General features: G+C 36.1%; 1 protein-coding gene and 2 long non-coding RNA genes across 5 annotated transcripts in view; all 3 read left to right on the forward strand.

Annotated features, from left to right (window-relative positions):
- mpp2b (MAGUK p55 scaffold protein 2b) overlaps positions 1 to 24,958 on the forward strand; it is a 51,054-nt gene that overhangs the window by 19,968 nt on the left and 6,128 nt on the right. Inside the window, exons 3-10 of one of the 2 annotated variants that reach the window (XM_065253626.2) lie at positions 6,205 to 6,305; positions 11,367 to 11,519; positions 11,616 to 11,771; positions 11,950 to 12,177; positions 15,898 to 16,029; positions 16,638 to 16,740; positions 23,781 to 23,849; positions 24,199 to 24,360. In XM_065253626.2, coding sequence (XP_065109698.1) covers positions 6,205 to 6,305; positions 11,367 to 11,519; positions 11,616 to 11,771; positions 11,950 to 12,177; positions 15,898 to 16,029; positions 16,638 to 16,740; positions 23,781 to 23,849; positions 24,199 to 24,360 — 1,104 coding nt within the window. The remainder of the gene's footprint in view (positions 1 to 6,204; positions 6,306 to 11,366; positions 11,520 to 11,615; positions 11,772 to 11,949; positions 12,178 to 15,897; positions 16,030 to 16,637; positions 16,741 to 23,780; positions 23,850 to 24,198; positions 24,361 to 24,958) is intronic. The other variant, XM_065253627.2, reaches the window with a different exon arrangement.
- Positions 1,471 to 4,387, forward strand: LOC135734517 (uncharacterized). Its single transcript, XR_010527375.2, has 4 exons — positions 1,471 to 1,838; positions 2,545 to 2,584; positions 2,711 to 2,858; positions 3,574 to 4,387. It is a non-coding gene; the product is annotated as an uncharacterized lncRNA (long non-coding RNA).
- Positions 16,749 to 22,503, forward strand: LOC141282640 (uncharacterized). 2 transcript variants are annotated; one of them, XR_012337462.1, is made up of 3 exons: positions 17,620 to 19,089; positions 19,292 to 21,599; positions 22,248 to 22,503. It is a non-coding gene; the product is annotated as an uncharacterized lncRNA (long non-coding RNA). The 2 variants fall into 2 exon arrangements; XR_012337461.1 differs by having other exon boundaries at positions 16,749 to 21,599.

Consider the following 24,958-nt stretch of genomic DNA (forward strand, 5'->3'; position numbering starts at 1 on the left):
CTGCAAAGATGTCAAAGTATTTTTTATTGTTCATGATGCAAATTTGATAGTGGACATTTTGCTGCATAGAGAGAAATAAGAAAAACACATCACGGAGACATCAAACATTCACACGCAAACACACTAATATGACATAAAAACATACCATCAAGCTAAAATTCTGTTGAACAATTGCACAGGTACAAAATTATTATTTATATTGGGAATACGAAAATGAGTCTGATTGCATAAAATCTACTGCATGTGATTAAAGAGCATTACTTATATAAACCCTGATGAGTAAGATGTTTTTATTGCTGTCATTACCATATTTAAGTTGTACATGTATAGCTTTCCAAACAATAAAAACATTTCTGAGAATGCTCTCTAAAATAACCTTTATAAAATCTAGTCTACACAAAAAGTATCTGTGAATGAGTGCAAACACATTTAGGGCCAGATTTCCTAACAGCTTGCACCAGCGCATACCATCATGCTGGCGTTAAATAACGACTGTCAGGATTTACTAAAGAGGTGGAGTGGATAATTAGAACTGAAAAGATGTGGTCTAGTTATTTTAGCGACTGACCTTATTGCATATGCATTTCTAGGAGTTTCCCTTTCTGATGCAAAATTAATAGGAGGAGATAATTGAAATGATTCATGCAACGCGATTTACTAATGTTTGCGCGTGTGTTATGACTGGTATTATTGCTAAAAAAAGAGGCATCACAGAGATCAGAGAACATGTGATACAATGCAGAGGATTGTTTTAACACATAACAGTTTATTTTTGTTTGCCAAGCCATGTTATTTTTTATTTGCCAAAGTAAATAAAATAGGGAAGTCACATAATATTGTAAACCTTCACTTTTTGTCCTCCAGTTCTTTTCAATGTTCTATGGCTTCGTTTGCTGGGATTACTTTAAATCCCAATATTAATTAAATATATAAAATTATAATTTTGTGAATGTTTGACCACCCATGTGTAAAAAGTTTAAAAAGGATTGGTGACTAACACACAGCCTTGTGGGACACCTATACCTATATTTTTTTTGTTGTGAGAGAATTTTCACTTTCACACATTGAGTTTTGTTATTTTAAAGGATAAAGGAAAAACTTTTTTTTAATAATACATGGGTTTACACTCAGCTCCAGCTTTTTCAATTAACTAGTGCGGTTAAATTGTGCCTAAAGCAGAGCTAAAATCAATAAGAAGTAAATAAGCATACCAGTAAGCTAAAGGATTCTGTAAGTGCATGACATCATTAATAGCATCCTGGGTACCTTTTCCTTAAACTATAAAGAATTAAAATGTGTTTAAAAAGAAATTCATCACTCATGTGGACACTATTTTTCTAGTAGTATTCTAAAAAGACCAGAGTTCTAATTTTTTTGTTAGTTTTCACAGTTTCACCATTCTTCTTATGCTTCTCTAAATCATCATCATGTGGATATAAAATTCTTTGAAGATTATTTGTTATTATATACACTGAAAAAAATGGACTTGGTGGGTCTTTGAATTTAAATAAAATAAACATGTATATGCAACACAAAATATTTATATTCCTTGTGTAAACATAATTTAATTGATTAGGATGAAAATGTTTTGTTTGAATGTAAAATGAACACATTATTCTCACATTGATTAAAATTGATTGAATTGAATACTTAAAGCAATAAAATTGAGTTTGCACACAAAATGGCACCTCCTGAGCAGAAGGTGGCAGTAACGCTCAATAAAAATGACGTCAATCGCCATAAAAGAAGAATAAACATCGTTTGTTTTGGGCGCCAAAATGAAGACTCAGCAGCAGTCAGTCAGAAGAACTCTCTCAGACGGACACCACGTTATTAAAGTAAGTTCTATTATTTATTTATGTTCACTTTATACGTGATACATCTTAACTAGATAGACAGTTTTTTGTAGTAAAAATTAGTTTGGAGGATGTTGGTGGAGTAAGTTAACTTTACAGTCAGTCAGTAAGTGTAAGGCTCATAAAGAAAAACAGCGTTTTAAAAATGTCAGCTGTATAACGTTATTTCACGTTTGGTAGTTTTATCCGAGTTGAAAACTGTCAGATTTGAGTTGACTTTTGAGGCACTTTTTACTCAGTTGTTCTATGGAAACGGTTCAGGACAAATAAAACGCTAACCAAACGTTATTCTGTCCAGAGTAACGTTATCCATGTAAGTAATTTACCAGATGATATCAATTGACTACATTAATAATGACATTGCGTATGAAACAAACTGTCTGCTTAATCAGATGAACAGACCCGCGTCAGTTATTCGTGACTTCACTAGGCCACGAGCAACACTTGATTCTAGCTTTTTTTAAATGTCTCGCGTGACGTCTGGTATATTAACTGAAAAAATTGCTTTGAAGTGACCACACCTTAAAGCTGACGTTTTCAGAAGAGCACCTTGTTTTAAGATCTCATTTTGTCCAAAATTGCGTCCTATGACAGATATAATACTTATTTCATTATTGCTCTGTGTATGTGTGACCTTAAGCATTTGAGGTTGTGTGTTGATTTCACCTCTGAATATTTCCTCTTATAGCTCCATCATCCTTTCATACGCTACACACTCAAAAGCATTGGTAAGTAATTCCTATCACTGTTTTACTGCTGTTAGGAGCTAAATCTTATTTTTGTAACTAATATACATGTATTATTCTTTGACTCGCAGTACTCAAATATACAATGGTTGGTTAATTTGTTTTCAGATAAATGCTGAATTTAAAAGAATCACTACTGTCTTATGTTCCTGCGTGTCACCTGGACCTCCAATCCAAAAACCTGACGAAACTCTTCTATCAGAAAGGAGGACAGCTAGCAAAAAGACTTCAAACAATGAATGATCAAATGACAGAAGTAAGTAATATAGATTCATAGACATAAAAATGTGTAAACATTGTTGGAAGTACAGAAAATGTAGTATGTTTTAGTTACATCTTTTGGCACAAGGGTCATTAAAACACCTGGGAAGATTTAAAGGGGTAGTTCAGCCAAAAATAAAAATTCTCATCACTTACTCCCTATCATGTTGTTACAAACCTTTATAAATGTCTTTGTTCTGATGAACACTAAGGAAGATATTTTGAGGAATGTTTGTTCCCAAACCAATCATAAGCCCCATTCACTTCCATAGTGGGGAAATATAATACTATGGAAGTGAATGGGGCTCATGAACAGTTTGGTTGCAAACATTCCTCAAAATAAATGTCTTCCTTCGTGTTCATCAGAACAAAGACATTTATACAGGTTTATAACAACATGACAGTGAGAAAATGAGATAATTCACTTTTGCTGTGATTGTCAGGTATGGTAGCACACACTCGAAATGTGGCCTCTTTATTTAACTCATTCCAGTGTAGTGAACACACACACACCTGGAGCAGTGGACAGTGCAGCTGCCTTGCTTTGTAACCCATATATTTGTAACCAATTGTAATATGCTGTGGCAATGCACATGGGTCTGTATACTTACATTTATATTTGTTTGCATTGTACTAATTTCCAATGACACTTTTATTGTAACAGTAACTTTTTTTCTGTTTCTTTAACTACATTTGTCTGTTTTGTACAGGGCATGGATGAAGTCAGCATCAGTGTGGTCATTTGAAGACACCACTGTTGGGATTTGTGCTCTCAAACAACATGCTTCTTGTGATGAAGAAGAGGATCTTTGTATAGTCCTGGAAGGTATGAAGGTGTTGCAACATCGTGCCATGTTGTTTGAGCTGATGTATGCCTTAAACCTGAGCTATCCTGATCTCTGCTTTATTTTTGAAGAAATCCAAAAGATTTTAATGGAACTGCATTGAGCGTAACTTTAACGAACCGTTTCTTTCAGTGAAAGGATCAGAAAGACTGTGCTGCTCATTTATGTTCTTTTTATTTATCTGTTTTAAGTGTTTTCTCTTATTAAAACATTAACCGTTTGCTGCTCAGAGTTGATTTTGGAAATGGTTGTTGTATTTTTTTTTGTTGAATCTTTGATTATCAGTTTATACAAATGCTGTAGCTCTGACTTTCTGAAGGATTGATATTTTCCAGTTTGTAAATCCATTTAAAAAATAATAGTACTTACTGTTTTGCATGTCTCTTTGGAATGCAGTGTTTGTGCTTTAGCACTTCTAAATCTACTGTGATAGTAACTATTTTAAACACTTGGGTCAGTTTTACAGATGGGGCTTTTTCTAGTCCCAGACTTTTGCAATGCCTTAATTTGAAAACCTATTGCACTGACATATCTTGACATATATCAGTGCCATTGTTTTGTCTCAAGATGTACTCCAGTGTTGTTTTTGTAAGGTAGGTTTGTTTGTAAACTTTTTTTTGTAAAAAATATCCTAATATAACTAGGGCCTAGTCATGGATTAATCTACAACCTGTTTGGGAAATTGCCCCTTTATGTATGTACTGCATGTGCTGATTGTTGTAATAGTTATTGACTGTTGTTGAATTAATGTGTAGTGATTTAAATGAATTGATGATCTGAAAGCAGTGGTTTGCCTCAATATCACTAAACTTTTGTTTAAAACTCTTTGCTTTTTATGCCAATGCAAATGTATTTTGTATTTAAAAAATAAATAAATAACATTTGGATAATTATGGATGATTATTCTGGTTCCAGAAACATAATGAAATTGCTTTAGAGTTACATAATCCCATAATATAAGCATTAAAAAAGCATGTTGGAATTACAGATGAAAATCTAGTCCCCTTACATAATAAAATTACTTAAACATTACAAAATAAATGTGTTATAGTAAAGAGAAATAGCACTTTGAGTCAACATATTTATATTAGACTACTTGAAACAATTAAAATGTTTTGGTCTGACACATAAAAATTAAATGAGGAAAATTATGTTGGTTTAACACAATCGGATTATGTGGGACCGATGTACACATTAAAATTACGTAAATTGAAAGGATTTTTTTTTTCAGTGTAGATTTCACACAGTCTTAAAGCTGTTTGAGAGTTGATATATAGACATCAACACTTCATACTGATTGAAACTGTAGAGAGCACAAAATGTTCATTTATGCCCCCAAATTTCTACTATACTCCATATTTTTCGGAAGGAATGTTGTTAACATAGCCTTGAGCCCTATTCCGATGGTAATTGTTTCACGTGGGGACGTAAGGTATTAACATCATTTACAGGGGGTAGTCAGTGATTTTATTGCCCCAAAAGGGGATCAACGCAAAGGTCATTCTGCACATCTCTTTAGACCACTGAAAAGCACCGTATGGTTATGCGCTTCACATTTATTCTACAGCGAGTGGGAGCTGATATATATATAGAAAATCACAAAAACTTAAAATTAGCCACATAGGCAGCATATTTCCAGGTTTTTCGAATTAAATATAAACTCCCATATCCAACGCAAATGTATCTCCATCTGAACGCATGAGTTTTATCTTAGAGAAGGCATGCAAATATACTTTTACAGACATCCTCATGAGAAACAATTGCAGTCCAAATAGGGCTTTAGTATCAAGTTTTATTCATGCACATTTGTAGGCCCAATTTGATTTCAATTTAATTTATTTTTTAGTGCCTCATTTACTCTTTTAATGTGATCTGTTGCTCAGCTCTGACATCAGCAGGTGATTTGAGATGCACACAGGACTCGTGTGCAAATGCACCTTGTTGATCAGGCCACATAAGTACAGAACATAAACTTTATTTCTCTTTCTCAAAAACAACTACATCAGCATGTTAAAATCGCTGCAATCCACACGCAAGCGGCAGATCACAGATGAGACGATACAAAACTCAAACGCTAATCAAGTTGAAGAGAATGTTTAACACAAAATGGATCAACAAAACATTTTAGCATCAACACAGAAGTGAGCTTATTATATTTGCATGTAGCACAGGGAGAGTAAATCAGATTTCTGTGCTTAAATCGAATTGGAGCAACTCAGTAACAGTACATCAACAGTATCAATAAAAGACTACTGTCTGATTCCTCCTCGTGCTGTGGTCATCAAAATTTTAAATCATTTTTTATGTGCATATCATAACAGACCAGAACTGTTTTCATCACTGATTTATATCTTCTATAGAGAGAATATGAGCTTGTACAGTCATTTGCAAAGTTTCTGAAGTGAGGAAAATGTCTGCTATAAAACCCAGTGTGTCAGTCATACCTTAACTATTAACCATTCAGAGATGTCTTTTCTCTTCTCTTGTGCTTCTTAGCGATGCAGAGTCTTTTGGACACCCTGAGCGACAGCACCAGCTCCACCACGGCTAATGACCTGGACCTCATCTTTCTGAAGGGCATCATGGAGAGTCCTGTGGTGAGTCACCTGCTGTCTCCATCTGAGAACCACATGAGAACATCAGCCGCTTCTTTGACTTCTTGAGGGCGTGCTACATATTTACACACTGTAGTTAATTTTAAATCATTTCATCAGGTAGATTTTTAAGTGGCATCCTTTTGCCACAAGAAATAGCCCCTTGTATGAAATGTAAAGATAGTTTAATAAGCCTGGTTTTCATTACAGATCTGTAATGAAATTTTTGCGATATTGTCAAAAATGTCAAATTAAAGAACTGATGCGACACGACAGTGATTCCACTGCAGAAATGACTTTCTTACTTAGTATTTTTGTCTTGTTTTCAGTACAAAAAGTATCTAAAATTTCTTAAATTAAGATGCATTTTCTTGATTGGCAAAATGACCTAGTAAAATAGGTCTAGGTTTAGACAAAAATATAAAATTTAATGACACTTTTCCATTGCATAGTACCCCACGGTTTGGTTTGGGTCAGCTTACTTTTGTGAGCTTTTCCACTGGGTGCAGTACGTAGTACCCAACACTTTTTTAGTACTACCTCGGTCGGGGTCCAAGCGACCCGAGCTAATACCAAAACGTGACGCGAAAACACTGTGGATCACTGATTGGTCTGATAGAATCATCACTACCAGCGACATCGCTATAATGTTAAAGATTAGCTTTACCTTAATGCTAGCTTGCGCAGTCTCAAGCAAACATGTTGTCATCTGTGCCCTGCTGTAAGTTCCCAAAAATCCCTTTTAGCGATGAAAAACATCCACAGGTTGAGAATCAGGAACACAATACAATTTTTTGTATTCTCTGTCATGTGAGACAGAGGTAGTGATAAACGCGATGTGCAAACATATTTGTGGTGGTCAATTAAAATTTTGTGGCAGACTGAGAAATAAATAAATGTATGGGAATGTACAACAACGGTCTCACTTGTATAATGTCAAAGCCGTAGGGAGCACAAATATAACGACACACCTATAATCCCTTTCACTCCCAAGTGTTACTAAACTCGATGGAAAAGCTAACCAAGCCAAAGTGAGGTGAGCTGACCCGACCTGACCCAAATCAAACCGTGGGGTACTTTGCAATGGAAAAGCGCCATAAGCGAATTTGTGCTTAAAACAAGCAAAAAAATCTGCCAGTGGGGTTAGCAAATTTTTATTTTTTCATGTTTTAAGCACAAATTTACTTTAACTTTATGTTTGTTGTCTAAAAACTAGACTTATTTTCTTACATTTTTTGCTCATGCATCTTAAATCTGTCCCCGCCATTGACGAGATATCTCGTAAATTAGGAGAAAACATTTCTCTGCCAATGGCGCTTTTCTGACGAGTTTTTACGGTAATCTGTAATTCCGCTATTATCCACTAAATGCTGCTCTTACCAAAATTATAAAAAAACTTTTTATGTTTTTAATTATGTTTTAACTTTTTATGTTTTTAACTTTTTTATAAAAGGCTGGCGGGGAATGAGTTAATTTAAGAATTTTTTGATATTTATACTTGTGAGCGGCCATATATGAAGTGTTTCTGGGAGGTTACAGTACACAATTTTGCATCTTTAAAGAATGATCACATGACTTAATCCTAAAGTCCCATTTTTACACGTACGCGCAGGTCAGTGTACAGTTAAGAATATTATCAGAATAGTATCGCTGTACGGATCCTCGCACTACAGGATTCTTGTTACCGCAAATACTTCATATGCAAAGCTCGCACATGTGTGTACAGAAGTATGTAGTATGTAGACCAGGAGAGACATTGTGATTTGTTGAACGTATGTGTACGCGTATGAGTCAAATCAACTATGCTTTGCAGAGCTGTGTGTTCGACTGCAGTTTTATAATAAAGCAATACAGTATGTAAGAGAAAAGGTACAGAGAACCGGTTGTTTTTGCAGGCCCTATATTGATCAGGACTCAGGGTCTTGTATCACCCTAAAGGGATTTCTTTGAGATAACAACCAGCTTGTACATCTTCCTTCTTATTACACAGCTACTTGGCACATGAGTAAAACATTGATCGAATATAGTTTATTAGCTCATTTGTAGGAAAGGCAAACCTGGCACGAGGAAAATAATGTTCCTGACGGCTTTAAACCAAGTTCAAAAAGGCAAACATGCAATTTGCTTTAATCATTTGTTAATAAAATCTCAAAAGGGTGACTGCACTACATGGAAGATTCATTGCTTTAATACAGTTCAAGACTCAATCTGATCTTCTAATCGATCTCATGTGGAGTTGTTGTCTGTGCTATACAGCAGAACTAAAGTTACAGTACATCACGTTAATTTGCCTCGAATTGCAGACTCATCTTGAATCCACTTAACAAAATTAAAAATTTCACCTTCATTTGATCTATGTATGCGGACAAGACTGCAACACAAGGTATCAGCTGAATAAGATGTTCCTGAGCAAGAAACCACACACTGTGTCATTGTATAAAGAAAATGAACATTTTATTATGAGTAAGGGAAATCTTATAGATGTTGAAATGTGTTTAATTTCCTGTTTGATAGCAGTCTGGTTAAAAGCCCAATTGATATATTAAGGATAGATTAAATATTAATGCTCCTGCATAATGCCGTACATCTTTTTTTCAGAGATATTTTTCTATCTCTGTTACTGTGCTCTCTTTCCCTATTTTATAACCTGATCTTCTTACTAGACAGTTTTTGCTCAAGGTCAACTTTAGCACTTGTCACTGTCAAATTGACTCTGCATTGCAGATTTATGTTTTGTTGCCTTTTTTACATAATGCTGTGTTATATTTAGTGTAAACAGCAGAACACATGCTTTGATAATGAGTGCTACAATTTATCCATTATGTCGTTATAACTTTTCACTAATAACAAGCATGGCTGTTTAATAATACTACTTATTACACGGCTCTCTGGAATGCTTGATTCTGATTGGTCAGTTAAGACATTTGCAGGTTCATTCTTTTCAAATAATAACCGCTCCAAAATAATAACGCATAGCCGGACTACTTGCACGAGTAAAATCGCTCCGCGCCAATAAAGATCAATAAAGATTACTGTCTGTTTGGCGCCATCTTGTGACAAACACTCGACAACCACGACAAGACACAGAGAGCTTATTGAGACTGAACTTGACAAAATAGAGCATGACAGCTACGAAGCCAACACACAAAAAATACAGAATGGGCATTAAAACTTCTCAAAGACTGGCTAAAAGAGAAAAAATGGAGACAAGTATGAAGCAGGGGATCTTAATAAGGTATTACGATCATTTTATGCATCTGTGCAAAGTTTCGCGGAAGGATAAAAATGTTAATTTAAAACAAATATGCCAATAAAATGTTTCAAATTCATATTCATGTCCAGTTTTTTTTCTTATGTGGCAAGTAGCCGTGTAATATGCGGGATAATGTAGAGGCAGCCGGTAGTTAATGGGAAATAAGCCCCTTCAGTGTGATACAAGACCCTCCGCTTCGCGTCGGGTCCTGATCACACTGTCGGGGCTTATTTCCCAATAACTACCGGCTGCCTCTACATTATCGCTTACATATTTTATAATTCTAACCTGCTAATTAATTACATATATAAAGTGGATTATAATGCAATTATACCATGTGTGTGCATTATTGTTCAGTCCACACAAACCATGAAGTAGTCCCAGGTCTGTCGACTGCATTACAGTTCAATTTCACTACGCCATGTTTAGCTGAAATAACGGATTCAACAAAAAAGCTTAAATATATGTGTGGTAGTGAAAAAATACTTTGAAAACAATTAATAAAATAATTAAAAAGGGAAGAAAATAAATACAGTAAATAAACACTGACTGCCTGCCTGTTTAGTTTGGTTTTTGCTTCATTCCTGATCATATCAAACTAAAAAAACTAATAATACATAAATACTGAAGAACCATAATATTATTAGAACAATAATATTATTAGGCCAACTTGTTCCCACTACTGCACACATGTGTGCAAACACAGTGGCTTTAGATAAGATGGGTAAAAAATAGTGCTACTCACAATAGCATTTCAAAGACACAACCTATCAAATGTCTTAAAGGTGCCAACGAATGCATTGTAATTATCTGTTAAATAGTTCTTTAATATCTACATAGAAGGTATGTGACTTTATTAAGTGCAAAAATTATCCAGAGATGTCCAGAGTTTGTCCATTTAAAACCCTAGGATTTGCAGCCCAGAGTGAAATGGTCTATTATTACCTTATTTAAAAGGGTCACGAATAATAATGTTGAGCTCTGCTCTGATTGGCTGTTTTACAGCGAGGCTCAGTTCAGTAGTTCTGTGTGTGTGTAAACAGATCTTATGTTTGAGCCTGTATCAGACGAAGATACAGAATTTAAGGAATAATCAATGTTTGGAGATTGTTAATGGACGTTTTTGAGTGGTAAGTCTGTGTTTTTCAGTATGGACCTGCAAACTGTAACTGTAACATCAATAGTAGAACTTGAGTCTAAACGCTAGCATATAGCATTAACAAGCATGTAGCGCTAACTCAGCAGACACAAATTTGTTTTTAGCACTGTTACAACATTGTGTTTTTTATTTAATATATAATTTATTGTTGGGGCGTACATCTCGACTGTATCGTCACAGTTGGTGTTATGTTGAGATTGGCCTGTTTTCCAGCTGTCTTTTGCATCCACAAGGTTAACATAAGAAGTAGGAAACAATCCTGTCTGAGGCTCAGGATATGTCATTACCATTTACAGTACTCTTATTATTCATTTATGCTTAGGTAAATACCGTTTTACAATCTATGGCACCTTTTAGTCACACAATAAACACCATTTTATGGTGTGGTAACCGTCGTATAAGCTGAATAATTGACTTTGGTTTGTTGAACTAATCGAAAATAATGCACACCTGCAGTGTAACTCAGCTTCGCACCATGGCTGCATTACCACCTCGGGTGTGCATTATTTTCGAATAATTCAGCTGCCCATCCTCAATTATTCCTTATTTAGAATACATTTAAAATGCTACATACAAGCCAAAAAGTGTATTCATGATATCAGGAATATAAAGAAATGTGATCATTATTCATTTGATGTGTGTGTATGTTTAGTCTCGTGAGCACTTTGAAGAGCCAAAGCTAGAAGCAGTGAGGGACAATAATGTGGAGTTGGTGCAGGACATCCTGAGAGATCTCTCACCTCTCACACCTCACAGTCCGGCAGCCCAAGAGCTACTCTACATCCTCAAAGAGCCACACTTTCAGGTACGAAACATCTTATAAACAGAATAGCATACATTATATTGAAAAGTGTCAATGAAAGAATCTAGACGTAGACAAATATGTGCATTCTCTTCCTAGTCTTTACTTGAAACGCATGACTCGGTAGCATCCAAAAGCTTTGAGACTCCGCCCCCCAGTCCCTGTGCATTTATGGACCCCGCCCTGAACAATCAGCCTGTCCCCCCTGACGCCATCAGAATGGTGGGAATCCGCAAAGTCTCCGGAGAGCACCTGGTGAGATCTTTTGAAATAACTTGACTTGAAATAGTACAATATTTAAATGAAAATTTGTCTGCAGGACTTGGAAATCTTTTAAGGGTCATTTCTGTGCCACTTGTTAGCACCAAAATCATGTTTCTAGGTTTCCTCTTATTCCTCTCATGTCTCAATCACATTGTGCTTTCTCTTATAGGGTGTGACATTCCGGGTAGAGGGAGGAGAGCTGGTTATCGCTCGGATTCTGCACGGGGGCATGATTGACCAGCAGGGGCTGCTGCATGTGGGTGACATCATCAAAGAGGTGAACGGTAAAGAGGTGGGGAGTGACCCGAAAGTTCTTCAGAACATGCTTAAGGAGTCCAGTGGCAGTGTGGTCCTCAAAATCCTACCCAGTTATCAAGAACCACACACACCACGACAGGTGGGCACACATAAATTTGCGATAGATAGATGTTGACGAAACATATTATTGTACGCGCACACACAGCTGGTATTCACAGGCTAACACAAGCTGGGTTGCCATTACCCTTGAAATTGTGCAAATTGACATTGCGAATTGAAAATACAGCCAATGAAAACAAGTCAGTTTTGCAAACATTTTGTCGACATATGGAAAAAAAATTGTTATGGAAACGCTGCTACAGTCATGTCAATAGATACTACATTTGCAATTGTTTTTTTTGTTTTTTTGACTTTCACATTTACATTTATGGATTTGGCAGATGCTTGTGTCCCAAGGGACTTAAAGAGGCCCTTCCACATAAAACTATTTTTACTTGTATTTTTTGATATGTGTTAGGTCCATATGTGTTTGTGTTGTGAATGTGAAAATTAACTTCCACCTCCTCTGTCAGCTCTAGCCACTGAAAAGAAAGAAGCGGAGAAATCAGGTCAATTTGAAAAGCTTATCAGTGTGACGTGGAACTGATCGAGGTCATTAATATTCATGAGCTCTTCAACTTGAGACCTCGCCCACATATTACGTGTAGTTGAGTTAGTTTTCATAACAAGTTACAGCAAGGATGGCTAAACGTTAACCGTACCGTATTCGGGCCATTGTTTTTCGTTGAGAGACATCATTCCTATTAAACGAGGGAATCATAACAGTTGCTACATGTTTGGATGTTCAGAAGAACGCTGGATTTGAAGAGAGACTGCGATTAAAAAGCAATGCTCCTCTATCAATATTGGATCCGGGCGTAATGGTGGCGCAGCTTATGTGAGTAAAACGCTTTAGTACTGTGTGTCACTGTGGCGACCGGTGTTTTCTCTTCCGAGGGACGCGAATTCATGCTGCACACGCTTTGAAAGGGTTTATGATAAAAGACACGCGTGTTTGTGGGAGTAAAACACTTTAGTACTATGTGTTACTATCAGTTGCGGCCATTTAATGTGATAAAAAACACATGTGTGTGTTTGTGCATTCGTTACACGCGCGTCGAAGGGTTTATGTAAAAGAAGTGTGTGTGTGTGTATGTGCTGCTACACGCGCATCGAAAGGGTTTACGATAAAAGACACGTGTACGTTTGTGTTTGTGTGTGTGTTTTTGTGCGTGAGTTTACTATAAAAGACACGCGTTTGTGTGTCAAAAGGGTTTATGATAAAATATGCGTGTGTAAGAAAGACACTGTGTCTTAAGACACTCACTTAACATTAAACTGATTACACATGAGATTAAATTGAAAGTTAGTTTGAACGAAAAACTGTTATCCAATCATAGCAGTGGGCGTTTACTTCCAAGTCGTCAATGCAGCCCGCCCAATAAAACTGATCATTTCTCTAACCAGCCTCAAAATCAGGGTACAAAATGGCCTATTACTTATTGCTTTTGATGTTTTTGGATGTAAAAACCATGCAAACGTCATGAGTAGACCTCAGACAACAGTATAAAACAATAAAAACGCCAGAGGAAGGGCACCTTTAAAGTGCATTGCAAGGTATGCATTTTTATCAGTATGTGTGTTCCCCGGGTTCAAACCCATGACCTTTTGCGCTATACAGAAGCATTTCTCAACTGAACATTGCATAAATTCATTTCAAAATTGCATTAGCGTAAATGGCATTAACTCTCCTACCAGTTATGTGCATCCACTTTAGCTTTTTAAAAAACAGTGCAAATCCACCATGTTTTTCTAAACTATCTAATTATTATTATGATTATCATTTTGGCACTGATAGGTTTTGCCACCTGTCTCCCTACCAAAGCATGCTGGGAGATTAGTGAGCCATGCCAAAGCGCTCTGCACCAATCTGCAAGTCTGCACGAAATGTTCAGCTATGAATTGCCACTGTTAACATTCCTCAAGTTTTTTTTAGTTTTGTCATTTTTGCTGTTGGCAGACAGTCAAGCAGTAATGAGTGAATGCTAGTGAGGTTTTTTTAAAGCAAGACTGAGAAGTAAGCGTGTTCCTCTCTTTGGGTACTGTCATATTCCGAGGGTCCCATCTGTGTCTTCATGCGTTTCTAAAATAAGCTAACTGCTTTTAGTATCTAGCTTCCCAACATGAGACTGGATATCACAGTGTAATTTTTACTAATATGGTTGTAATACTGTTGTGATGTTTGTGTGGTAGCTAATTTTGTTGGCATGTGTTGGCTTGGAGCGATGTTGTGTTGGGTTAGGAGGTTATGTTATGTGTGGATGTTTGTTATTGATGTTGGTGTGTATGTGTCAGCTATTTTAATGATGTAATTCAGACATATTTTCCTTGTGTTGGTGCTACAGCACCTAACAGCAACATTCCACTGCAGGGCAGGTGAATCATGTTGCCATGACAACAGGATTGGCACACTTGTATCTCTCTCTCTCTCTCTCTCTCTCTCTCTCTCTCTCTCTCTCTCTCTCTCTCTCTCTCTCTCTCCCTCTCTCTCCTAAAAGGATAGTTCTCTCAAATTAAACTTTTGCCGTAATTTACCCTCCATGTTCTTCCAAACCTGTAGACTTTCTTCAGAAAAAATGTTTGGTGGAAATCTTTCCCTTTATTAATGATGATCTATGAGTGCCAATCAAAGATTTAAGGGATAGTTCACCCAAAAATAAAAATTCAGCCATTATTGACCCTCAAGTTTTAACTAACCTGTATACACAGCAAAATCAGCAGTGTAGTGGACAATAGCGAAAATATGGATGGCCATAAAAACTTGTCATTGGCATTTTCTCTTAATTGACAAGATAACTCATCAATGGCAGGGAAAGAGTTAAGGTGAAATTGAACATATGTGAAAACAAATTAAATTCATGAGTTGTAAGTGAGTGAAATTTGCTTTATATTTGCTTAAGACTGTAATACCGAGGTCGTATTAAGTATTTGTATGATTCCTTTATTCTGTTTTGAAGCTATCTTCTTTTATACTGAAGTCCAAAACATTCTGCATAACATTTTTTATGGTCTGAATAGGAAAAGGAAGTCAAACAGGTTGGAAACAACATTTGAGGTTGAGTGAATTAAGATTGAGTTTTTACTTAATTGTTAAAGGGCACCAATCTTTTTATTTTTTTACTTATGTAATATAAGTCTCAGGTGTGCCCAGAATGTGTCTGTAAAGTTTCAGCTCAAAGTACCTCACACATCATTTATTATAGCATGTCCAAAATGCACCCTATTTAAAAAAATTTGTGTCTGTACCTTTAAATGCAAATGAGCTGCATTAAAAAATGAGTGTGTGGATTTTTTTCATTGTATGGTGGTTGTGTTCACACACTGCCAACACACATTTATGTCCAAACTGGAAAAAATGGATTTTGCATAATAGGTGCTCTTTAAAACTCATTAAACCCTCACTGCTATAATAGATGGTAAAGTATGTGCTTCCACATCAGCCTTTAAAAATAATGTTATCTATATTATTATGATTATTTGCATGTATTTTATATATATCATACAGTAGTTATGTTTATGTTCTTGTAGCTAACTTGGCAGTTTTGAATTAGCAGCACAAATGTTATGGGTTTGATTACCAAAATATGGATGTAAAATGTACTACTTGTATGCACTTACTGTAAGCGTCTACTGAATCCATATATGTTAATTGTAAATGTTAAAATACAAGGTTAAAAGGCATTCCTCACACTTTGTACATTCAGTACACACTTAAATTTCTCTTTGCTAATGACCCCTGTTTCTCTTCGTCTCTCTGTAGGCATTTGTAAAGTGTCACTTTGACTATGACCCAACTCATGACAACCTCATCCCCTGTAAAGAAGCTGGACTTAAATTCAGCAGTGGTGACGTCCTGCAGATCTTCAATCAGGAGGACCCAAACTGGTGGCAGGTGTGTGCGTTTGTGTGTGTGTGTGTGTGTGTGTGTGTGTGTGTGTACCTGGTAATTATCACGTTGTGGGGACCAATTGTCCCCACAAAGATAGGAATACCAGTGTTTTTGTGACCTTGTGGGGACATTTTGATGTCCCCATGAGGAAACAAGCTTATAAATCAAACAAGATGATGTTTATTGAAAATCTAAGGTACAAGAAAGGTTTTTGTGATGGTTGGGGTTAGGGAATGGGGCAGGTAAGGGGAACAGAATATACAGTTTGTATGGTATAAAATGCATTACGTCTATGGAATGTCCCCACAAAACATGGAAACCAGAATGTGTGTGTGTGTGTGTGTGTGTGTGTGTGTGTGTGTGTGTGTGTGTGTGTGTGTGTGTGTGTGTGTGTGTGTGTGTGTGTGTGTGTGTGTGTGTGTGTGTGTGTGTGTAAACTGTCAGACATGCTCTTTCTTAGAAAAGTTCACTCACACTTACTTTGATCCAAACTCATGTGATTTTTATATAAGACTGAGAGTTTGTATGACATAAGACTCATTGTTTGTCAGATTGTTTAAAGCTTTCAACTCTGTTTTGGAGGTTGACGTTGAGTCTGATCTCATCTGTAGGCTTGTCATCTGGTGGGGGGCAGTGCTGGTCTGATCCCCAGTCAGCTGCTTGAAGAAAAGAGAAAAGCATTTGTCAAGAGAGACCTGGAGCTCACTAGCACAGGTAAAACACAGCACACAGATCAAACTTATACATAATTCAAAACTAATTTCTGTGTAAATATTAGGTTTAACACATTCGTAAGTTGATGTTTTTCATTTATTGCAACAGTTTATTTTGGAATGGTTTCAGGCAGTATTTATTTGACATTTACATATATTAAGAAAGAGTGCTTTATAATTCCATAAACTAGACATTTTTATTTTAGCTGTTTTTATCTGATATGCATTTTTTAATAACCAGTGGCTAATATCTTACATATGATGGATGAAATTATGGTTAGTTTCATATGAAATACATATTGAATTTCTAAAATATGTAATATCCATAGACTGTATAAAACATGGATGTAGTGTCCGTGGCGTCACCTGTAGGTTTATGAAGGCCAAAGTGGGCAGAGCCGCCCAGGTAAAAAAGTAGTATACTTTAGTGTATTAGAAATATGATTGAAGTACATGAAGTATAAAACAAGTATGCTTCTACTTGTTGTACTTAATTTAAAGAGTATTTAATATGTACTTTTTAAAAGTATACTTCCAAAAAGATATAATTAAGTTCAACTTAACAGTCCAAAAAATAAGTATACTAATTTACCAGTAATTCAATTATCTTTTAAATGTACTTTTTGAAAGTATACTTCAAAAAATATGTAATTAAGTTCAACTTAAGAGTCCAAAAAATAAGTATACTAATTTACCAGTAATTCAATTATCTTTTAAATGTACTTTTTGAAAGTATACTTCAAAAAATATGTAATTAAGTTCAACTTAAGAGTCCAAAAAATAAGTATAATGAATTTACCAGTAATTCAATTATCTTTTAAATGTACTTTTTGAAAGTATACTTAAAAAAAGATGTAATTAAGTTCAACTTAAGAGTCCAAAAAATAAGTATACTAATTTACCAGTAATTAAAATATTTTTTAAATGTACTTTTTGAAAGTGTACTTTGTTGTCAATGTATTTTAAATTGTATAGAAGTTTATTTTTTTTAAGTGTATTAAATTTGACATACTTAGAGTGACAATTCAATATACTTATGGGAAGTATATTTTTTGGAAATTAATTGTTAATTTACTTTTTTAGCATACTAGGATCTCACTTCATTAGAAGTGTGACTTCTGTACACTTTATACAGTACACTATAAAATAAGTGTATTTTTAGTTGCATATCAGAGTACTTTCATAAAATACGTTAGAATAATAAAATGTAGGCTATACACTGCATGAAAAGAGCTGTATCCAGACAAATACGGATGGGAAATCCCTGCTAAACTTTAGGTTTGCCAGATAAATGAGGCAGAGTGCTTGGAAACGTAATACTCAGAAGTAAACTCGTGAAACATCCAGAAACCTTGTGTATATGGATGTATACTGGTGGAAGTTTCTAGGAATCCTCACAGCTGGTTGTAAGGAGTGCTGGTTGTGAGGTGTGAAGGGTTAATGACAGAGTTGCTGTCTCTGTTTTCAAAGCTGGGTGGGGGGTTCAAGGCAGCACATAACATAAAAACATTATATATCTACAAGTGTGTTTACTAAATACATGTATTATTATGCTAATGTAATTTAATTGATAAAGGTTTTTTTTATTTAAGAAAATCTGAGCATCACTCAAAATAACTGTCAACATGTTTGTCAACTAAACATGTTTTGTAAACGTTATACATTTTATAAAAATATTTAATATTTTTATTATTGATAAAGTATAAAGAACAAATCAGTGTGAAAACGCAGATTATAAAAAGTACATAAAGTGCCAGCAGAGGATCCAAAATAATGAAAAAAAAAAAAACATCCAATGCAACTTGGAAATTGTAGTCAAAATACATCTACAGCAGCATGCTAAAGCAGTACCAACGCCAGGGCAAAAGACTCAAATTCCCAGAATGCACCTGCACCCACCCATTCATTCCCACCAATCAGGATCAACGGCATTTTTCAAACCGCTACTGACTCGTTTTCATGCTAAACAGTACGGCTGAGGTAAGTTTGACTTTCATTCCTTTACATCGCGCAGATCTGTTCCATATTTGTTCCTATTTTGTTCTTCACTGTGATTATTTTTGTCTTTATGCGAGAAGTGTTTTAATTTAAAGCACACACAGGAAACATTAAGAGTAAGTTATACACTGTACACAGTAACGTTAGGAACTTGAACATGCGGTTTTTCAGTGAGCAAAGTAACATGCAAAATGCCTGATAAACGAATCAATTCGATGTTTAAAACTTTAAAAATAAAACGGCAAGATTACTTGTGTTGGAGATGTTCAGCTAACTGTAGCAAATGGCTCTTTCTGCTATTTTAAACGATAACCTTAGACGATTTCTGTTGTTTAAAAGCTCATTGCTGTAGGTAAGTTCTGATAGATGCTGCTTATTTTGCAAGCCTGTTTTAATAGCTTTATTCTGTTTAGTAACCAAGCCAGCTTCACTTTAAGTTTAAGATAAACTAACGTTAGATGTTGTTGTAAAGAAGCTTGGAGTCAAAATATATTTTAAAGTTGTATGATTGTCTTCTTTTTTAATATGATGTCTATCCATGTTTGTGTTTACAGAGGTCATGTACCATGTGGTCGACCTTGCTGACGCTGAAGAGGTTTCTGTGTAAAAATGATGTAAGTTAAGTTTAATCTTTTAATTTAATATTGTTTTAATTCATGCCCATGTCATGCTGGCTACCAGTCAAATATCGCATACAATTAAAAATACTATTAATCACCAATAAAACCTTAAAAGGCCCAGCACCTTCGTATCTTAGAGAATTAATATCAGAATACAATCCAACACGTACACTGCGGTCGCAAAATTCTGGTCTCTTAATTTTCCCTAGAATATCAAAAGTGTCTAAGCTCTGAAATGATTTGCCAACTGGTATCTGTGAATCAGACACAGTCAATCACTTTAAATCTAAAGGGACACTTCACCCATTTGTATTAAGCTTTGTATCTTTAGAACCCCAGTCATGTTTTTGAATGGTCATGCATCATTTCCTGAGACAGGAGAAATACAGATTTCAGTGTTGCACTTCCTTCTTTCAATGATGTAAAAAATTATAATTTTGCATCATTGAAAGAAGGAAGTCCAATATCTTTGTTGAGGTGGTGAGACTACAAACACCCCTTTTTTAGTCAAATAGGCACCAAATTCGAAATGTATGTTACATTTCCACTACAAATATGAGACACTTTCAATAAAGATTAATGTTTCTACAGGTGAAATGCTCCATTAAAGGATAATTCTGGTATTTAACACTTTGAGTCTTATTTCTGGTTTGTTTTGGATGAATTACAGTGATGGACACTGTAATTTTGACAATGGGTCGTGTCTTTTTTTGACTCGTTTAGAAGCGTCTCTTCACTGCTTCAGAGTGGAAGTCAAGGGTCATGCACAAACATGTCATTAAAACAACACTTAACCTTCATTTTCAAAACTGTCCCTTACGAATATTAACCATGGTTTTATTGTGGTAAAAGTGTAGTAACCATGTTTTTTTTGGTCAATTGATTACTATGAGCAAAACCATGGTTTTACTACACTAACCATGGTTTAACTATGGTTTTTGAAAACCATGGTTGTCAAAACCATTGTTATTTTGTGGTAGCTATGGTTTTACTACAGTAACCATGGTTTTTTTTGGTCTTAACTGTAGTAAAACCATGGTTAATTTTCATAAGGGGTGCTACTCACCGAGTGGTTCTTGGTGTTCGTTGATGATTAAAAACAAGTAGTGTAGCGAAATACAGTTTCTGTGGTGTTTTATTTGGCATTTTGTAAAATTCCATTGACTTCTCTTGGAAGACTCATTGCTCGCTGATATATCACTCTGCCGCCGGAAATGGAAAAGGGTCTGTTTACATCTGGTTGTAGTTTTTTCGCTCGGTTTCTCTCAAAAGGCTAGCATGAGCAGAGCAACTGTGCCCTCGGAGTAGGGCACAAATTTTTCCCATATTTGATGGCTCAGTGACCCGCCTTAGGTTTGAATTTGAGCTCGATTGTGACTGTCTATACGCTAGACACCAAGTTCCGTTCAGCATCCTTGTTAGGCAAAGTGGTTGTCGCCATCAAGTGGTCAAGAGTGTGCTAACGCTTCAGACTCAAATATAGAGCGGAAGTATATACGTGGTTGTGAGGTGTCTGAAAAAATAGATCCACTATAGCAAATAACACGGATTGAAATCATACATTGCTCTGATATATTTGTTTTTAATCATCAACGAACACCACAAACCACTCTGTGAGTAGCACAGTTTTGAAAATGAACGTTAAGTGTTGTTTTAATGACATGTTTGTGCATGGCCCTTGACTTCCATTCTGAAGCAGTCAAGAGACGCTTCTAAACAAGTTAAAAAGTCAAGACACGACCCATTGTCAAAATTTCAGTGACCATCACTGTAGTTCATCCAAAACAAACCAGAAATGAGACTCAAAGTGTTTAATACCGGAATTATTCTTTAAGACTTTTTTTCTTTAACAAAGCATTCACATAATTTGTCTAGTAAATTATACTTATCTCGCAAAAGTTAGCTTGTACGGAACAAAGCATTCACATAACTCGTCTGGGTAATTTACTAATGCCGCAATAGCTAGCCTGTCTGGAACCGAGCAGATATTAAAACACAACACTGTGTGACACTGCATTACATGTGAATGGCCCCTACGCTAATAGGATTTTGTTTCTCTCTCCCTGTCTCGTCCTCAAACCCGAGGACATTGAGACAAACAGACCAGTTCTGGCTGCCGTGGAGGTCAACACACCACTGATCTACTGGCTGCCCTTCAACGTGATGCCCAGCCGATGCCTGACCACCGACGGAACTAGGGCTGCACGATAAGTCGCATGTGTTTGTCAGGCGCATCTCCTCAGTAATGCCGGTTCCTTGATTAGTATTAAATCGCCATCAGCTGTTTTCAGATGTAGCAGCTTTAACTACACAGAGCCGTAGTTCACTGACAATCGGGGCAATTTCGCATTAATTATCGCGGACGTATCGGCTGCGATATGTATGCGATATGGCCCAGCTTGTCAGGGAACTACGGCTCTGTAGTTAAAGCTGCTCCATCTGAAAACAGCTGATGGCGATTTAATACTAATCAAGGAACCGGCATTACTGAGGAGATGCGCCTGACAAACACATGCGATTTATCGTGCAGCCCTAGACGGAACCCGTTAAATCTCCTTATCCGTTTACATCCCATATATATATATATGTGTATATCTTTTCCTCCTAGGACTTTTTGTTCCTCCCTGAGGTTTTTCTCCTAGGGTTTTTTTAACCCCGGGGAGTCAAGCAACATTGGCTTAACTTAGCACCCTCTTGTATACGAGACATTATTAATTTGCTCACTTGTAAAGTTTATTCATAGCCGCTGTATTTTGCTACTTATATTGTCTGTCGATTTTTCTGTTTCCCCTGCTTCTTTTAATGTAAAGCTGCTTTGAAACAACTACAAATTGTGAAAAGCGCTATATAAATAAAATTGAAATTGAAATGTCTCTTTCCTGTTTTACAGATGCAGTGAGGGAGTGATTCCCCAACATCGAGGTGGCAGAGATCCGGGACCTTCTACGGAGGAAGTGCAACAATGCCAGTTACAAGGCCTCCAGTAGTTCAAATCAGAGCTAGATGTCCATATAGTACAAGTTGTTCGCAATTGTTCTCTTCCCGGCATTTCAAAGAAAGTCGACTGTTTAAGGTTCCCCATTTTGCCAATATCTGTTTTGTGTGTTACTTTTGTGTCATTAATAAAGATCCTTTTTTGAAATGCAGTTTGTAATCTGTTTGTGTGCATTTGAACTGAATTGTTATATTATACACTTGTAGTGTAACAGCAATATTCATGCTTAAGTATAACAAAATGGGGATAAAAGTACAAATTAAATATACTTAAAATATAAAAAATACACTATAATAATATTGCACTGAAAGTACGTGTCTATGATGTTTAGGTTATAATTGAAATTCACTTTAAAAACATTATTATTGTCATAGTGGGACACTTTAAAAGCACTAAAAATAGTTAGGAAGTGCATTTGTAGAGCACTTGAAATATTACAGAGGCATACTAAATTAACATAGTTTATACTAATTATAAGTATGATAGCAGTATGCACAAAATGTACTTAAACACAACTATAATTTGTGCTGCAATGGCTTTTTAAGTGTATTTCCATTAAAATTGCAATACAATGCAATTGTACTGTAAGTGTGCTTAATTACTCATAAATCTTGATTTTCAGGAGTGTATTTTAGTGCACTTGAAGTTTAAAAAAAGTTGTTCCATTTTAGCATACTATTTACACTTGAAGTGTAATCAAATAGGTGTTAAGTTGAAGTTAATACATAATTGAGTACACTTAACTATACTTGGATTTGACGAAAATAGTACAAAATCTAGAAAATATACTTAGTACACTTTTTTAAAGTATATTTTTAATAGAATTTTTTTTCACCTGGGCGGCCTTCCCATCTTGGCAGCGCATCACTGCGTGTCACTCCCGGAAAACCAAAAATGGGCAAAGATGCAGAATGTGGGTGGAGCTGAGATGCCTGGTTGCTAAAACCATGCCCACCTAGTTTGATGCTAGTGACAGCAGCTGCAATCCACCTGTCACTCAATGGCCACACCCTTAATAATGCAACTTTAAAGCTTAATATAATTAAAAATGGATGAGATACAAAAAATGTAACCCTTAATTAGCTAAATAGACCAAAACCACTTTTTGTACCAGGCTTTAAAAAAAATTATTTCTGTAAAGTTGGCCATTTTAACATGTCGGTCTATGTGATTACAGTTAAATCCAAGTTCAAATCTAATACTACACTATTATTAAACTGAACTCGAGAAGAATATAAGACCAAAATCGGCACTGTATTCGAAAATCTGTGAAGTGGGTAACTGAACTTATATGAACCCAAAGGTTTAATGATTGTGACCTGGGTTCATTGAGGTTTAATAGATCGAAGCGAAGCGCGTTTGACTCCTGCTGTATAAAGGAGTCACGCTGTATGTGTATACTATCAGGATGTGTGCTGATGTCCGCAGGGCCTCTGTGTGCAGGGATGGGTGGTAAAAAGAAGAAGAAGATGATGTACTTGACCACCAAGAACGCTGGTAAACACTGACTGCTCTGTGTGTCTGTCACGTCAGCGCTAAACGTTACGCATGCTTATAATCTCTGTTGTTGTGAGTGTTGTTGTTAGTTTGTGTACTGATTTTGGTTTCACACTGATTTAACACTATGAAAATGTCAGTTTTGTGTGTGAACATATCACGTGTGTAGCTCAGTTCCTTCTCAACAAAGATCTTCCAAGTTCATAAAATAAAAACCTATTTGGACAAGAAAACTGGTGGTAGCTGCATAACAAGGCAAATTTTACTTTTGGATTGGAACTGACAACGCCGTTATTATGGATGATGGCTGTATCAGACTAAAGAAAGATGAGATCTTTTATCATACCAGAGTTTGATCGTCATGAGTTGAGGATCTACGAGGAAGTGGCCAAAGTTCCTCCATTCCGCAGGAAGACGATGGTTCTGATCGGAGCACAGGGTGTGGGCCGTCGCAGCTTAAAGAATAAACTTCTGGTGTCAGACCCTCAACGTTACGGAACCACCACTCCCTGTAAGTGCATTTATAGATTTTTATCCAATTTTTGATTTTTTCTATAGTTGAAACTTTTCACTTGAAGGTGAATTACTTCATCATTAATGTCACTTTTCTTACAAACACTCTTCACATTGGTCTAACAAAAAAGATCAAACTCACATCATGGGTTATAGCTCACATAACACACGCTGTTTCTGCTCATCTCATGTTAATCTTAGGTACCTATAGAGTTGTATCACATTCTTTATATCTCTGAAGAGTCTTTAGTTGTATCAGATTTATAAACGACAGATGAGCTCTACCGATTGTTTCTGGAAAACACGTGATCCTGGAGGGGTACCGCGGGCAGAGCAAGTCACGAGCAAGCAACACACAAAACATTATCACACTATCTCTGGATAGTTTATGATTTACTACATGTTTGTGTCATTTACATTATATGCACTTACATGACGATTGCCAACAAAACACAGACATTTGATGCAGTTTTACTTACCGCCTGCGACTCATGACCTGATTGGGACCACCACATTTCAAAAAAATCCAGTGTTTATCAAGCACACACACACACACAACTCCGCTGCTGCCCCAGATAAACAAACTATATCCATTG

Source organism: Paramisgurnus dabryanus, chromosome 1 (genome assembly GCF_030506205.2).
Source record: "Paramisgurnus dabryanus chromosome 1, PD_genome_1.1, whole genome shotgun sequence".
Taxonomy (NCBI): domain Eukaryota; kingdom Metazoa; phylum Chordata; class Actinopteri; order Cypriniformes; family Cobitidae; genus Paramisgurnus; species Paramisgurnus dabryanus.